This window comes from Anopheles coustani, chromosome 2 (assembly GCF_943734705.1).
Source record: "Anopheles coustani chromosome 2, idAnoCousDA_361_x.2, whole genome shotgun sequence".
In the NCBI taxonomy this organism is placed as follows: domain Eukaryota; kingdom Metazoa; phylum Arthropoda; class Insecta; order Diptera; family Culicidae; genus Anopheles; species Anopheles coustani.
This window is the reverse complement of record NC_071289.1, coordinates 72,301,962-72,319,971: the sequence shown is the minus strand read 5'-3', so window position 1 is coordinate 72,319,971 and position 18,010 is coordinate 72,301,962. Positions and strand designations below refer to the sequence as shown.

The following is an 18,010-nucleotide window of genomic DNA, read 5'->3' as shown; positions in this document are numbered from 1 at the left end:
GTAAAATAGACACCTCTTTCCGTCTACACTCTAAAAAAAACCCCGTAACGAAGGCCGGCGCGACCTCATCGGTGGGGATGGTTCTCGGACCATCGGGCTGTGCTGGGAACGGCAGCGTTGCGTCCGGGAAGGGAGAGGAACGAAAAAATGCCCCCTTCGACTATCGACTACCCTATCCTATCTCCTAGCTCCCCCGCTAGCAACAGCTGTCCGTGCCAACCCACAGCCATCACCACCAACGGCGGTGCCTGGTAGGCCGAGGAATGTCCGCGTCCGCCTGACGAACCTTCGTTGCGTTGCGCTTGGAACTAATATACTGTGTACAAACTAACAGAATACAAAAAAGGCGAGCGGGTCCACGGGTTGCCCTAGTTTGCTACCCCTTGTGATTATGCATCCGGCAGCGGTATCCGGCGTTTTGCAGTGGTTGCACTTCTTAGTCGAACAGGGCCGCGAGGATGTCGTCGCTGTTGGCGTTGTTGCTCGAACCGCTCGAGGGGGGCGTGTTCAGATCCGGTGGATCCAGGTAGGAGAGCAATTCCATCGGATCAACGATTCCATTGTCCGGTAGCAGCTGTAAGAGAAGAAGACCAAATGTTAATGATTTTAAACTCTTTCGAAGTCTTGTCACTAAACTCTTCGGCTAAGAATCCTAATCGATTCGATTAAATTATTGTATGAGCAAAGTATTTTACTTCAATGTTCAGTTTAATTTGCTTTAAAATTCCTTTTCAAATAATTAAAAATAATTTTGCGTATTTTCGTTAAATTTGAATTGTGTGAATTAAAGTTTAAACCTATCTCACGAAAAAAAATTTAATTTGGTAGCGTTCTAGCTGGATTATATACTAGCATGGACATAGATTGCATAAAACCAGGGGTCGAAGGAAACCGTTTCACTCCATGCTACTAGCTAACCGGAGAGAAATTATAGGATACTTACGTTAAGATCGTTGCCCCCTTCGCCCTCAATGACGGCCGCCGGGTCGAAGTTGAGATCTGCCGGCAGATCGACATCGGTTAGTCCGGCCAGTGCGTTCTGATGGCTTTGCTGCTGGCCCATCATCGAGCCAAGCGAGAGGAGATTTTGCTGCTGCTGCTGCTGCATCATGCTTTGCGGCGAGTTCATCATGTTCTGCGGTGAGTTCATGAGGCTCTGAGGCGAGTTCATAATGTTCGCCGCCGGGTTGTTTGGACCGAGACCCATTCCCGGATGCTGTTGCTGCTGGTGCTGCTGCTGTTGTTGGGGTGAGTGCAGCTGCATGTTGTTGTGCCCGCCATTGCCAGGGCTGTGACTCGGCATGCCGTTGTTGCCACTGCTGCCCCCGTTCATGTTGGGACCACCGTTGTTTCCGGGGCCTCCCGAGCCACCGTTGTTGTTCGCCGTGGACTGCTGCTGTTGCGGGTTGGAGTTGTTGTCGTTGGCCGGCGGTACACTCGGTGGTCCGCCGGGGGTCATGGGATGTCCGGAGGAGTTTCCACCACCCGGGGTGTGCGGTGTGTGTGGTGTGTGGGGCATCTGTACGAGCGACAGCGTCGTTAGATATGTCCTCGGAGAAACTCCAGATGCGATGGTACTTACCTGATCGTTCAGGGATTTCTCCATGGCGTTGAGCGGATCCAACGAGTTCACGGAGTCGCTTAAATGGGCGAGCGGGTTTCCACCGTGGAAGTCGCCACCGACCGGTGTGCCCGGTCCGTTGTTGCCCACACTGCCTGGTCCACCGGCGTTGCTGCCACCTGGCGTGCCTGGTTCCTGCTTGATGATCGGATTTCCGTACGAATCGTACTGCGGTGTTCGATTGTAACTAAACAGTAAAAAAGGGAGTAGAGGGTCAGACATTGTTCGGTCGGCAAATAGGGCCAAGGATCAGGAATTTGTCTTGAAACTTACTTCGATCCCATCATGCTTCCACTCGCGATTGAGCTCATGTCCGGGCTCATGTATGGACTCATCGCGTTCATGTTGTCCCAAGTCGGTAACGAGGTGGAGCCTGGTGACATCACCTTGCTGAAATGCTTCGCATCCGCACCGTCCGGATCCGGCTTGATGACGGGTAGACCAGGTGTGCCAGAACCTACCCGCCCATTGCCACTCGGTTCCGGTGGTTGCGCTTGTGGTGGTTGCTGCTGTGGATGTTGCTGCTGTTGGGGATGCTGTTGTTGCTGTTGCTGCTGCTGCTGCTGCTGTTGCTGTTGGGGTGTCTGCTGCGGATTGAGACTGCCACCGAGGTTGGGATTGCTGACGCCACCGGGTGGTTTGATCGCTCGCCAGTTGGCTTGCGCATCGATGATGACCTCTTCCGTGTCCATGCCGTTCGGGGTGTTCGACGAGTTGAGTGTGTTCAATATAGCCCACATGTACTGGTCGATCTCAAGCCCTTCGGTAAGCGCTGGTTTACTGCGGAGGTTGAAGAAAAAGTGACACAAACGGTTATAAACATCGTCAGAGGAAAGAGTCCTAATCGACACTCACTTGCACACAGGACACCGCCAGTTGCCTCGCTCGCAGTTGAGCGCTAGATACGCTTCCAGGTCGAAGCACTGGATGTGCTTGCAGTCGTGACCGCGAGCCGGAAGCGTTATCCGCTTGGAGGTGATGGTACACTTGAGGGAAACCTGCAACGAAAGACACTGTTAGGTCCATGCCAACCTGCACATCCTTCCGCCCAACTTACCTTAGCGGATGTGGCCGACGATTCCACCGCCAGTGGATCCTTGTCCGCACCCGGGCCGCCCAGCGGCTGATTTGGATTCGTTGCGTGGCTGACGGCGAAGTTGCGCTTGATTTTGGCCACCGCCTGCTCGGCGGACAGTAGGTTGCGCTTCAGAAGCGTATGCAGCACATGGTTAACCGACGGTCGATGCACCAGCTGCAGCACGAACAGGTGCGACTGTGGAAGGGAAAAGCGGCGTAGATCCGGAACGGTTAGTCCAATGTTCAAAGGTAAGTCTGACGCTGGGCACACTTACACAACAGCACGTGCTGACGGTGATCTGAATGGTGTTTCGGCCCGGCTGGCACACCTGCTTCAGGTAGAGCGGCCGGTGCGTGTTCTTGTTGTCGCCCCGGTCGATCTCGAGCGGCGTGGAGTTGGCCGACACCTGCACACTCGCCGGCCAGTTCGTGTTCATCTGGCGGTCTTCGTGGTGGAAACACTTCAGCTGCAGCTCGAGATCCGGCCGGCACATGAGCGTGTTGTAGACGGTCGACTTCAGCTGGAACACGTGATTGCTGACGGCGAGGTTGTGCTCGAGCCGGAACGGGGGCAGCAGGATGCCGTCTCGCACCGGGAACGTCAGCCGCAGCTCTTCGTCTTCTAGGTTGAAAAAAAAAAACAATGATAGACAGGGAAATCGTTAGCGGCTGCATTCTCTGAAGCGACATTAGTTTACGAGCTCATCACTGTGAATCAGATTTCCCGCCGGTAAGTGTTATATATTCAACTGTAGATCCTACAGAATTGTAGTACCAATGTCTGACAAGCTTTTCTAGCAATTTCTTGCAGAGAACCTGGTTCGCCAAAGTGTGAGTGATGAACTGTCGCGTTTATTGAACAATTTATACTCACTCTGTGGTATGTTTGGCTTCACGTCCGGATTGGGACTGATGTAGGGGGTCATGGAAGAAGCGGGTGTGAGTGGTGGCGTCGGGTTCCCGGGCACCGGACTGTGTTGGAAGTTCATGCGAATGTCGGGCTGGTACCCCTGCATGTTCTGGTAGCCCGTGTTGTAATACTGCTGCTGCGCCTGCTGTTGCTGCTGTTGTTGCTGCTGCTGCGCCTGCTGATGTGGATTCGGATGCTGCTGGTGATGCTGCTGCTGAGCTTGCGTCTGCTGGTGACCCACCATACCGCCGGGTCCTCCACCTCCCGGTCCTGGACCGCCGGTGGCACCGACTACCGGTCCACCAGCTCCGACTCCCACACCGACCCCAACACCAACTCCGGGTCCACCGTAGGGTGGCGTGTTTTGCCGCTGCTGCATCATCGGAGGTCCGCCCCGGTAGTTCATCGGACCCATCGGCCCGTGACGACCGTAGCCGGCGCCGGCCTGCATCGGCAGAGGAACTCCGGCGGCGGCGGCTGCTGCTGCTGCGGCCGCCGCGGCCTGATGCTGCGGGAACTGTCCACCGGCGCCCGGCATACCACCACCTCCCGGGCCCATGCCGTACATGGAGCGCTTCTGGGCCATCTGCATCTGCGGGTTCGGGTACGGGGCCATCCGGCGCGGGTGCTGCGGGTACCCGTTGGCCATGCCCTGCATCTTCGACATCGGCGACATCTGGTTCATCTGGCTCAGCGGGTTCATGCCGCCCATCTGCGCCGCCATACCGTTCATACCGGGACCACCACCGCCCCCGCCCGGACCCATCTGTCCCCCGCCCGGTCCGCCACCCATGCCCATGCCCATGTTCATCATCTGCGCCATCGGGTTCATCTGCTGGTGATGCCTTCCGTAGCCTCCGCCACCTCCACCGCCGCCTCCTCCACCCATCCCGTTCATGGCGTTCATCTGGTTCATCGGCATACCGCCGACGCCACCACCGCCACCACCCATTCCGCCACCCCCGCCGGACCCCATCTGACTCATTGGTCCCATTCCACCGCCGCCTCCTCCCACTCCACCACCCATCTGGTTCATCCCGTTCATCTGGCCCATTCCGCCCATTTGGTTCATGCCGTTCATCTGGTTCCAGGACGACTGCGAGTGCATCGCCATGTTGTTCATCTGTTATAGAATAAGGAAAAGGCAAAATACACGTGAGAGGATATATATTTTAGCTGTAAAAAAATATTAAATTCTAAAAATAATGGCTTAAAAAGATAAGGCTTTAAAAAATTAAAATCGAGTGTGAGTTGTTGTCCCTATTTTGCTAACGTCTGTACGTCATTGTACTACATATGATTTACCTGTGGATTATATCCTACGTCCATGTTACCCTGCTGTCCGCCAGCAGCGGCGACCATACTTTGACTGTTGAAACCTGGATGCTGCTGCCCGCCGGCGCCAGCACTTTGGCTAACGGCGGCAGCACGTGACCGGTGTTGGTGTTGCTGCTGTTGCTGCTGCTGCTGCTGAGGATGCTGCTGACCTGCGGCGGCTGCTGCGGCGGCTGCAGCTGCTGCAGCTGCTTGCGCTTGTGCCTGCTGCTTGGCGTATCCTTTCTGAAGTTGCTGATGCTGCTGTTGCTGCTTCACATCCAGGTAGCCGGCCGCAGCGTCCGGATGGAGTGTTCCACGATGGTACTCTGTGAAGGAAGAACCAATTAGGATTTGGTCACACGCGTACTACGTGCGTCTGTATTAAGCCGCTTACCGTGGTGTTGATTGTGCAACTGCTGGTGCTGTTGCTGCTGCTGATGCTGCTGAATGTCGGGATAGCCTCCAATGTAAGGAGATCGACGATCACCCAATGTTGGAGCCCCTAGGGAGCCCCCCTGGGCACTCATTCCTCAGCCATTGCTGCAAAGAGGGAACGACGAGGCGTGTGATCAGTTCCATGCGACAGTCCGGCATTCCGTTGACGTCATCCGTCAGAGTCCTGACGTCAGCTTCATGCGCCTCCAACCATGGCACCCGAGAGCCATTTTGCTTCCTCTTCTGCGTGACTAATTTTAGCTTCAGCTCGACTGCGTGCCGAGGAAATCCAACTTGGGTGTATTAGTGTGAAAAATGCCCCACAAAGAGGCTAGCTCATAGGGATCCTTTGTCCTACCCACTGCGGGCAATACAACAGAAAAACGACAAAAAGGAATTAATAAAGATGTCTACCAGAAGCGGCACTGTCTGTTTGCCCTCGCGCCAAACCAACCATGGGTTGCGTGGGCATGTAAGTTGGGAAATCTTCTCTACCTTCCGGAAAAGTCGACCGGGGTAGAAAAGGTCACACGGTCGGTGAAAATTCCGATGGTTGTGGGTAGCAAAACAATCATGCGGAGGCGTTCAGGGAAGCAACAAAGACCAAGGTTTAGTAATGAATAGGAAGGAGCGATTCAAAGATAAGCCGAATAATAAGATAAAATAAATTTCAATCTAGTACACCATGAAACTTATTTTAATTCCTGCAAAATACCTTATCCATGCAACCGGACATTGGTCATTTTGAGAAATAGGATTTCAATCTTTGTTTGAAATATTTAACGATGAATAAAGATAAACGCCCACTAGCGTCACACGTTTTCGGTCTTAAATGAAAAACACTTTACATTTGAGTTCTTCATATGCAATAGTTCTAACTCAATAGCTAAAGAGCTATTTTACATAATTTTGGAAAATTACTTTGGATAGAGTTAAGTTTTGACTAGTTATTAAATTTGATTTCTATGTTTTGATGTATAGATTATCTAAAACAAAATGTTGAAAGTGTAGAATACAATTGACAAATTATTATATAATTTTTCCCATAATAATTATAAAGTGTGTAGTATATTTTGCTGATAGTAATAGATACACCGATGCTGATAGTAATAAATACCAATGTATTATGCTTTTCGAGTTCAACTTATCCAGGTTTTTGTGTCATTGTTTAGCTTTTTAAACAGACAATTATAAGGGTTCTATCAAAGTTTGTGTGTGAGCGCTTTAATTTGTGTTTGACTAGGTCTATAAAACTTTATTTTGTTTAAACAATTAACTCATGAAACAGTTACGATTTAAGAAAAGGGCAAATTTGTGTTTATCTAATTTAAATGCAAACTGTATCATTACATTCAGAAGTTGCATAATTTAGTTTATTAGAAAATCCGGTTCTCACTCACTGTAATTACGGGGATCGCTAACCGTTTTCCACCAATCAACGCATAAGTTGTGGAGCTTACCTATAAATAGACAGAGAAAAAAAATGACCGTTAGAAGATGCTACATTTGTGCGGCAAATACTGCAACGAAACAGGAATACTGTTTCCCAGAAGTACGGAACGGAACGCATCCGCAACTCGCTCGCCAGTAATAATTACAATCGCCGACTTGGCCGATCGGAAAAGGGCATAAACAAGCTCGTCTATTAATACTTCGTTTCGCTAAATTTTCCCCACCCCTCGATAGCGTCCCGTGTCCCCTGAGATGAATTTTCCCACCGTGGTTTGCCCATCCTCCGCTTCGGTAGCAGGCAGGTGGCAAAAATCAACTCCAGCCACACTTGCCGCCTTCCAGTACATTATGTGCATGACTGCGTAACGGGGCGCCCGAGGGTAAACCGTGCGGTACCGCACGACGGAGAGGGGGGAAAACCAACATTTTTCCCGAGCTGTAAGCGTATGTGCGTGTGTGGTACGGTACGTTGGCCGAAGGGCAGTACGACCGCTTCGACGACGGCTTTTCGTCGATCCAATATTTTGTAAACGGTTTAACAGCCACCACCTTGCACCGCTTTCCCGCACTGGGAATGATGAAAATGGCACATATGGGGGAAACGGTGTGAGTAGTTGGTGGTTTGAACAACACAACGATGTGGAAAATAAAAAGTAAGACAAACGCACCGAGCCGGTTGTTGTGCTCTGCTCATCGCGTTTAATGTTTTCTCCACCGCTTATCCGCTCGACGCGCCGCGAGTCGAAGTGTTGCGCCGTTCCAAAATTGTTGACCACGGCAACCCTACACCACCCTAACGTGTGTGTATGTGTGTTTGTGGCCGCTCCATTCCCGCGGAAAAACACAGATAGCACAACCGCACACACGATTTTGGGCGCAAATGATGTTATGTACGGAATTTCGGGCGCGCGCGCGCTCGCGAGAAATGGGAAGCGCAAATCAACCGGGGTGTTTGAAGAGGCGCAAAACGAAAGAAAGACAACAACAACAACAAAAAATAAAAGGCATACACGAATTGGAAATGGATACACACGCACCGACACTGGGCCAACAGACACAACCAATCGAAAGCGGCGTCGCCATCGGACGCGCATTTTGGCCATCGGATCGGTCCGGATAAATAATTCGACGTCCCGGGCGAGGCGAGGCGAGGTGGAGCGGTTGGATGGTAAACGTGGCGTTTTTGGATGCCGTGTGGGAAAGGGAGCACAGGGGGAACCAACCAACCAACCAACCCTCCAAACCCCGACGCCCCGAACCGGCCAAATCCGCATCCACACTGAGGCAATATTATTTATAAATTAAATCGAGATCGCGAGGCGACTGTTTTCCGCGTCCATCGCGTCATATTTCGGGCTGGCAGGAGGGACGAGGAGAGCTGGGCCACGGACCAAGGGAACGCGGAGATGACGGCGAAGTGAAAGATGGTAATGAGGGCTTCCTCGGTCGACCCGCCGCACCATACTTCCGTACCGCGACCGTTGAAAATTAATTCAGGTTAAAAGTGCCGTCGGTTTGACCACCGCGCGCATCATTCATTCAGGCTTTTTCGGCGAATCGTGGTTCCCCCACCCCATCGGGGGTTGTGGAGCTGCCCGTGTATTTGCTGCCAGTGCTGTTAATGACTGGACTGCGACGGTGGCGGTGGAGCGATGGCGATGCTGCTGACGCCGATGGAAAAGCGCCGATGGGAAGCAGAATTGGGCGCACCGGGTTTTAGCATGCATATCGACAAAGAGAACGAGGGAGATAGGACGAAGGGGAGGCAAAAAGCAAGGTGATGGAAGTGAATGAGGTCAGCCACGCAGGGACTGTGGAAAGGTCCGTTTAATCGGCATGTACGAGTGCTTCCGATAGGTGGCACCCCGGACGGGCGGCAACGCTCCAAACTCCAGCTTTGTTTACTGAACGGATTGATAAGTTTGCGGATTTCTGTTTGGCAAAGTTCCTTCGAAGGTCATATGATGTTACATTTTGTATAAAACCACGCAATAGCAATTCTTCTTCTTTTAACGTCCACGTAAAACGGGAGGAAATGAATTATGTAATAGCTTAAACTTTATTTTAAACGTTTTACAATCATTTCAAAACACATAACATGTAGATCATCATTTTAGACAGAACCAGTAAATATAGCATAAGATTCATGACTTTTGACAAATATACTATTGAATTTGACGCTTTACTTTACATTCATAAAAAAATAGTGTATTTCTTTGGCGTAAAGAACGTCTCCGGTCATGCCATCTCTATTAAGGGCTTATTACACGTTTTCCCTTTTGCGTACATGAATTGTTAGTACACTATTACTCGGAAAAGTTCTGTCATGAGTTTCAAGTCATGAAAATCTAATTTCACAGATTAAGTTATGTTTTTTTATTGTTTGTTTACTTAAATTTATTTTCCAACGCATTTCAAAATTACTTCATGACAGTTTACTGTTCGAAAACGCTTGATTCTTCCATCTTTTTTGCGGTCAGACTTCACAAACTTTGTTTAAACCAACCCCAGAAAGGTACGCGTCAATCGCGTTTGGATCACTGATCTGAAATTTGTTGATTGCACGGAAGTGGCAGAAGGGCGCCTGTTACTCCTTCCTTCTACAGTGCTATTTACTTTTCCCCTACACCCACCAACATGCAGGTGACGCCACGGAACAGTTATCAGTGGGTTCGATTTCACGCATTCGTGCTTTGCATGTGGAGCATTTTTGTCGTTCTACCATCGAGTTAAATGTTGCTTTTCTGTATTTTATTTAACATATTCTTCTTTTACACTCTCATGATTTTTTAGTCGTTGTTTGTCTATGCGGTTATGTTCGTTTTTCGTTAATTTCCTCGCCACCCTCCCAACCTTCTACTGCACTTTTTACAGCTTTATTATGTTTTAAATTTTATTTTTGGAGCAACACCCGGTTTCAGCTCGACAAACTTTCGCCCGTACCGCTGCCAAGGGTTTTGTTTTTTGCATCCCAAGGGCAGCACTGACCTGCACCATTCCACATAATGTGTTCAGTTCCAACCCTTACCCGATCCACCGTTGACCGACATGGCGAAGCAATGCACGGAGTTAATCGTTTTCGTTCAATTTCATTTTTATTATAATCGCATTACAATATGGAGTCAATTTATGGCGCTTGCTGCGAAAATCGGGAAGCGCAATGGGAAGCCGTCGGTTGGCCGGTTCGTTTGGCGCAGAGCAAGCGACCATGTTACGGCAGACGATGGGGGGGGGGGGGGGGGGAAACGGGCGAGAAAAACAAGCGGCAGCCCGCTTTATATGAAAAATGATAACAATAATGCAAATAAAGCAACAACCGTTCCAACCGTCACCACAAAACACCACCATTGGCATCTCGACACTTGGCCCTGCGGAGGATGAAGATGAACAAACACATGTGGAAAATAAGGGGAAAATTCATGATGGTTATTCGCACGACCCCACACTTTAAATAAAAAAGATACGTTTGAGAAAAAAAAGGAAACAAGAGTAAATAAGATAGTAAACAGCTATGAATAAAAAAAAACCAACTGAAAATTTGTTTATGTTTTTTCCATAGTTTTCGATGACTGTTGATGGGGAGCAACCTATTTCCCCATCCGCTCCATTATTCTGTATACCTTTCTCGCATTCTACGTAACGGATGCCTGAGCACATTATTGTACAGCCCAAAAGGGTAATGATACGGGTCTGAGAGGTCACCAAATGGGTCGAATACTATGAACGTGTGTTGGCGTACGACAGTTATCTGCTTTACTAAAGTTATGGCCGCGATCGAGCTGATCAACAAAATAGAACATTCGGTGATAATGATTGACTAACTACTTGTTTCTCCTTCTCTTGAAATTTAAGATTTGGTTTAAAAACCTGTAATATTTTTAAACATTATAGATTGGTACATTGATTTATTAGAAAATGAAAAGTTGTACCCTCTGAAATAACGCATTTTAATTCGCCCTCATTTCAATTTACACCCAACGTTCGATTGCGCATGCCGCGTCGTTTCCAATACTCCCGGGTGGTTTGTTGTTTTAATTAAAATATTCAGTATCGGTTTTTACCCCAGCGCACCGACAGGCGTAAGCGTTCACGCCTTGGCGCTGCGTTTCCTTTCGGCAGAGGTGACACAAAATTAAAATTAGATTATGATTTACGAGAGCAACATTTAGACTATTTGCGTCTCGGTGCGAGTGTTTAAATGTTGCCAAACAATGTCCCCACCTGGCCAATCCTTGTTCGATGCCGGGGTTTCCATCCCGGGGAAAAGGCCGGAGACATGGTTCGATTGCGGATGCGCTCCCTGTCGAATCCTGCTCTCGAAACGGGCGCACACAATGAACGTCCTTGTATGTACCGAGGGGTATAATGTTATTTAAAACATCCCCCATTGCCCTCATTTGAACGGTTTCGGCACTCGGGGGTGATATTTTGTATCTGCTTGATTTTATTTTTCTGATCCGTACTAAAAACAACATGCACTTCCGAGCGAGAAACCACACTCGTTTGATGCACGCGGAGGGAAAAGCTGGAGTTAATTTATCATTACGCTGCCCCCACCTACCGAGCTCCGCGTGATAAAGCGTTAAATAGCTACCCGATGTAAATCCGATGTGACAGGTAGGTGATGTGAATCATATATAGATAGATAGAGAGAGAGAGGGGGGGCAAAAATCACACGTAAACACACCTTTGGGACAGGTTAGAGTAGAGGTAACCAAATTTCCATTCCTGGCAATTGAGCCTTCCAAACTCCCTCTCTTCTCCTCAGCTAAAGAGGGACCACACTTCGCCTCCGATGGGAGCATATGTCCAAACGGGTGAAGTGGAGCATCCATAAAATCATCGATGGGAAAAAACGGACTCGGCAATGGCGGGTCCACCGATTGGTGGCGATTGTAATGTAATTTAATGTAGGAAAATGTTAATTATAAATTATACATTATTCGCATCATTCGCGTCGACTGCGGTGTCCGTGGTTTTGACATTAATATGATATGGACAAAAACACACGTTCCACAATAAAGGGATCCACGGTTGGGATCCTTTTCCGGTGGCGTGCTGTAGAATGTGCCCGGTAAAAAGCCATCCTAGGGGGGAGGCTGCAGGTGACAATCCATTGAAATCCCCTGGTTGGGAGCATAAAAACCAATGAAAGTCTGAACGCCCCTTCGTATGAGGGTTTGGGAATAAGCGTCAGTTGTTTGGAGCCAGTGGAGTGGTGAATTGATAACCGTGGGTGAAAAATAGATGCATATAAAACTGACGCCCGATTTACAACTCTTATGGCTACGGCTCGTGCTTGCGTGTATGTTTACATAATCACATTGTTCAATTATGACTCCACTTGGTTTATGGTGCACGATCAACTTCCCTGACGTGCAGGCTATCGGGTGAGTTCAATTAGATTATTTACCAATCCGTAGAGTATCAATTATTACGCAGCATGGATTTGCTTATATTTTGCTCAATGATCCCCAACGTATCAGAAAATGCTAAATAAAATGCTTTATTGTTGTCATTACTGGTAAACATTTTCCACAGATTGTAGAAAATCATGGTTTTTTAAGTGTATAGCGATAAATTGAATAGCTGTCAAAAAAGGTAAACAACTAATTAGTAATTGAGTCATGTTGTTGTGACCAGATTCCATTATTGGTGTTAAAGAACTCTGTATTGAACAAGAATTTATTAACCGTAAGCTTATGAAACTTGCAACATATCCAAGTATTTTACAGCTGTAAGGGGTGGTATTTAATAGGAATCTTTCTGCTTAGACAGTAGTTTTGTATTTGAGAAATACAAATGAGTGTTGAGAACCATAAATCACACAAAAGGTATCATGAGGCGTTACTCCGTACTTCGTATGAATAATGTTTCAAAACACGCTTGAAATCCCCTGTTAAAACGCACATTCGGTAGTGTGTTTAATTTAGTTAGGACCTTGCTTTTTATTCGGTGCACCCCTTTTTCCGAACGAAAAATTAACAACCATCGTGCGGTGCTCGCTCGAGCAACAAGTTAAATTTATTTCGGTGACAAAATTCCATCCCATTGGGCGGACAGGCTTGAAGGGCGGGAAGTCAAATTTTCCAACCTTCACTCCCTTATTCCGAGGAGCGGGAATAAATCGCGTTGATTTCCCTGCGGGAAAATGAGTTTCAAGTGACGACCGGAGCCATTGCCGAAGAACGATGGCTATCGTGGGGATGAGGGGGGAGCATAAGGGATGCTTTATTTAAAAAAGGGAGCATCAAACCACCTTCCGCTGCTTGTACACAGCACCGGCTCTCCAGACATCAACGAACTCGACAATTTCGCGACTCCCCATCGATGAGCACTTCTTTCGATATTCACCAAAGCGTTTGATTTTTTTTTATTATTTCAATTTTGTTCCAGCCCATCAAAACTGCTTTAAAACATGTACACGTGTGTGTGTAGGTGTGGGTGTTTTTTTGTCTCCATTTTCTTTTCTAGTGAGATGTAAATGATATAATGTCCGAAACGGTTCCTTGCGTCGGATTTTCCCCCACGAGCTTTCAGCGTTGTGGTATATCATAATCCATCAATTTCGTTTTCTTGTAAGAAAAAGGAAGAAAAGCGTAGAGATGCGAGTATCTTTCTGGAGCAACGGTCTAACCCCGAGGCTTTCATTCTCACATGCGTTCGTTTTTTAGGTCGAGGCTCCGGAAAATCGTCCCCTCGAGGGGTGGCGGGGGGGGGGGGGGGGGTAGAGCGGGTGGTATGATTTCACATTATCTTTGATTATATCCTTGATCCCGTTTTGGCACTCGCCACACGGTGGTCTTTTCTTTGACACACTCACACACACAGACGATCCACCTTCCGGTGAGCCTTTCCGTAATAGGAAAATTCGGCTTCCACTCCCGACGCACCCTCGGAAGGATATTAAGTTTATTTTCACTACTCATCCTCATCCGATCCGATCCCATTTCCCGCCCCGGTCCGACGGGTCACGCACCGAGTGGGTGCCCTTCATAATCTCTACACCGTTGGCGGAAGTGGAACAGGATTCGGAAAACGCACGGTAGTGATTTACCCTAACGGCGGAAAGCGGCCAAATACCGTTCTAACAAGGTTTCAAGTGTGTGTATGCGAGAGAGAGAGAGCGAGCGAATGCAACACAGTGGTGAGAAAGGGAGAGAGCGTGAATGACTGGGTGAGAAAAATCACTCACCAAAGCCCTTTTCTCACACACAAACCCAAAGGGAAAAGCAAAACATCAAGCAAAAAGCCAAACACTTCCAAAAATATTCCTAAACATTGCCCCCGGCCCCGCCGGTCCTTTCCGTTTGCCCCCGGAAAATCAGCCCACGTGTGGGTTGGTCGCTCGGCAGGGAAAACACAAACCGAACACAGTCGCAACATTTTCACACACAAACAGACAAACAGACGTATCCCGATGCTGATGGTGGCAGCAAATGTATGTGTCGACCCTTCCTCAGCGCGCCGAGGGAACCGAAACCGAGACACAAAAGCCGAACAAACATATTTAATACGTTTTCCTTTCCCCGCCCCTCACCGGGCTGCATTGGTTTGTGTCGGAGGGTGCAAGGACGACGAGGAGGGAACTGTTGGTGACATTCTCCGGCGGATCTGCCGGTTGACACTTTATCTTTCCGAGTGGGGTGGCGGGGCTTATGTACTGCGAAGTGTTTCTCTTTCTCTCCCTTCCGCATTAGAGAGACTCTCGCCAGCCGCGCTGAGTGACTCGAGAAAACTCGTAGCATGGAAAGGACGGGAAAACTCCGCAACTCTCCGAGGTGGAGATGGAATCGAGGAGAAAAATATCATTTTCCACCCTCGGTGGGAAAGTGCGCGTGGGACCACTCACCGATGCACTCATCGCCTCCGGTACTTTCGAGGCTCTGTTGCGTTCGTAAATTGTATTCATTTTTTTCCATTGTGAGGTTAATTCCTTCCTCTAGAGTGATCGGCTCGGATGAAAACTTCTGTTGTTCGTCCTTTTCAGATACACAAAACCATCATCATCGCACACACGGCGCCGATTTGCGAGAAAGGAAGAGAAAGCCCGAGTTCAACCCTCACCGACGAACGGCGCGAGTCGCAAATCGTCACACGCAGACAAACACTCGACCTTCGTACGGTGTCCTTTTTTTCCCACCGGGACCCGGCGTGGCAAATCATCGGAAGATTATCCGGTAGTAATGTCGGAAATTGAGAGGCATATGGGTGCATCATTGAAATGAGTTGTACATGATGTAACACTCGGTCTCATTTAATCGGATGAGCTGATTATTTATCGGTGGTTTGAAACCCACTTCTGTAACTGGTCTAGCACACCGAACGTCAATGCGTGTTTGCGCGTGTGGAAAAAAAGCCTGCGCTAGTCGAAAATTTGTTCTACGCGCAGTGTTAGAGTTAAGTTCTCTTGCGTTTCTGTTGATTTTTTCGTATTGTATTTTCCTCAAGGTATGAAATGGGTTGTATGATTTATTGTCATTCATTTTGTTGTCTTGTGTAAAACATTAACAAACTCCAAGTGTTATGTTTTGGCTATTTTTAGTCCACATAAAACTTATATCTGGACATTTTTAAAATGTATGAACTGAATTTCTTTGAAATTTACGTTCCATTTTATGACATAGTTGCTTGAATGTTTCTATTACGTTTTGTTTTGTTTTACTAATTAGAGATCCTTTATTAATTGGAAATGAACTGCTCATTTATGAATGACTTATGAAGCATTTTCTACTGTTATGAATTCATTTCCAAGGCTTAAGAAGCATTTTCTACATTTTATATTTTATTTGTGGTTAATATTTTTACCGCTTTTCCAACCACTTTCATATTTTTTCTTAAATATGTTCAGTGAAGTATTTAGTTGCATAGACAAATTTGTCTTTCTAATTGGCATGAGATTTAGAATGTTTTCCCACGTGAGGTGATAACGAAACATGAAGGGTAAACGTAAAACGCAAAACGCAAATCAGTTTTTATTCACCCTTCCACCGTCGACTGTTCGAAAGGGGTTGGCGCTTTTTTTTCTTTCCGGGTTTTTTTTCCCATAAAAGGGGAAATATTGACAACCACCACCATCACCACTACGGTCATCACCACTACGGTCATCACCACGAAATCATCGCACGGAATGAGATGCCAGATGAGCGAACCCGACCCCGACGAGTCCATTCGTCATCGCACCACGCAAAAAGGGGCACTCCATAAGGGGTTGGGTGGGAAAAGCGGGCCAGGGGGAAAAACTAACAAGCCCGATTCGCTCCGAGACGAGGATGTATTTATGGTTGTCCTCCCCCATTGCTAGTAATGATAGTGATGACGTTGTTACTCTCACTATAAGTGGGTTCCGTAAGCTGATGCCTTCTTTAGCCGCGAGGAAGTGTACGTCGCAAAAGTAGTTTTCCGTACTTTGAAGCTTGGTGCAATTTTGCTTCGGACAATACAACCACTATTTCCCCGTTTTATGAATACAGAATTCATAAAATACCAGCAAAGGCTGTCGCACTGGAGCCGATTCCTGTGTCAATCGGAATACGGTATGTCACTTTCCTTCCTTCCATTTGCATCGATAAGGCAAATATTGCGTGAGACAGCGTGCTCATGGAAAAGGGCCCCGGGTGGTGCGCTACTTGTGCGTGAAACGTGCGCCTGGCTTCCTGCGGGCTGTCGATTTTCCCTGCGGAGTAATTTCGGTCGGTTATGTCGAACATGTGTGTATTGATTTACGTCTGGCCCTTTTTTCGGCGCTCGTTACAGTCGCGGAAAGGGGCATAGGCGTGGCAAGGAAAGAGGAGCGAAGGTTGACATCCCCCCCCGCGCACCGTTAACTTCACGGAGATGCCCTTCAAAACTCCTTTACTGACGCCGTAACCAACAATAAGCAGCACGCGGATACGCATACATTAATACCCCGTCTCGACTTACGATGCGATCTCAATCCAAGTAAGCCTTCAATAGACTTTTCCGTGTGTGAAAGGACTTGCACCAGACAGCTAGAGATAGAGAGAGAGGGAGTGCGAGAGGGGAAGAGAGAAAGAGATCTCTATTGGATTCGATGGTGTAACCGAAAAAAGAGATCCCTTCCAAGAGACCATCGGACGTATATTACTTTTTATTATCTCACTTCTGGTGTCCTTCCTTTCTCTGCGTTACCCCATCAGTACCTCAGCATTTCCTTCCCTTTGTTTTGTTCAACCACCTACTTTCTTCTCTCTCTCTCTTTTACTCTCCATTTACATCCCGTTCGTGTTACAGTAGCATGTTTGCGTTCGATTGATTGGACTGAATGGTGCAAGTAACGTTGCCTTTTTCCCAATGAGACACTCTTGCCACGAAGTTTTTCCCCTGCGTGTGTTTTCCTCGCGCGCTTCATTTCCATTACTTGCACGGCTACTTGTAGCACCGAGCATTACCTTTTTCCATCGCCGCTGTTGCTGCTGTTGAACCTCTTTCCATTACTATTAGCCCCCCCACCGCGCGCGGCCATTGTGTTGGTCCGATGATTTAAATGTCCTTCTGTCCCGTCCGTGTGTTTGGGTGCCGGTGCCTTTTGGCTCGTCTTCTGTTCCATTCTTGCGCTGACTGCTTTTCACCAAGGACTTTGCACCCTCGCGTCCACCACGGTGTCACCACTCGAAGTAAAAAGGATCGAACGCGCTCGGAAAATGGGCACACGGCACCGCTGCGCCACGGGTTTGGCCTTGGGTCGATTTTTCCACCCTCCGTCCCTCCAGTCCGTCGGAGGGAGATCGATGGAAATTTTCTAATTTTCCAAACCGATTTCCACCGATTAGCCGGGGACTGGCCCGACGTGGGTTTGGGGATGGTTGTTGGTGAGAGGGGAGGAAGATGATTAATTGAATCGTGAATGTCGGGTCGTCGTGCCGGAACGGACGAAAGATAATGGTGAACTTTTCCCTCTCGGCGGTACCTTCTTTCGATTGGGGTTTCCAGCAACATCGCGTGGGCCCTTCGGACCGCTGCCCTTTCTCGTTGGCGGTTGGTTGTTTGATTGTTTTTATTTATTGGTTTAGTTATCTCATCAAACTTCTCACCAGGCCGTTTTCCAAACGGGACAATTAATTGTTGCGATAACATTTCCGCCGGTTCGCATGCTGTAAAATGGTATTCCATGAGCGTCCGGTCGGGGTAATTAGTTTAATTGGTAGAATAGATTCCATTTACCTCTGTCTCTTCCG

At 48.1% G+C, this 18,010-nt stretch overlaps 1 protein-coding gene across 1 annotated transcript in view; it reads right to left on the bottom strand.

Annotated features, from left to right (window-relative positions):
* Positions 1-436: 436 nt before the first annotated feature.
* LOC131267626 (zinc finger MIZ domain-containing protein 1) overlaps positions 437-18,010 on the bottom strand; it is a 119,755-nt gene continuing 102,181 nt past the window's right edge. Inside the window, exons 3-13 of the mRNA XM_058270547.1 lie at positions 5,296-5,465; positions 5,136-5,251; positions 4,914-5,057; positions 3,573-4,731; positions 2,974-3,320; positions 2,679-2,894; positions 2,477-2,619; positions 1,895-2,401; positions 1,583-1,808; positions 944-1,519; positions 437-574 (exon numbers count right to left, since the gene is read on the bottom strand). Coding sequence (XP_058126530.1) covers positions 437-574; positions 944-1,519; positions 1,583-1,808; positions 1,895-2,401; positions 2,477-2,619; positions 2,679-2,894; positions 2,974-3,320; positions 3,573-4,731; positions 4,914-5,057; positions 5,136-5,251; positions 5,296-5,452 — 3,729 coding nt within the window. The 5' untranslated portion in view covers positions 5,453-5,465. The remainder of the gene's footprint in view (positions 575-943; positions 1,520-1,582; positions 1,809-1,894; positions 2,402-2,476; positions 2,620-2,678; positions 2,895-2,973; positions 3,321-3,572; positions 4,732-4,913; positions 5,058-5,135; positions 5,252-5,295; positions 5,466-18,010) is intronic.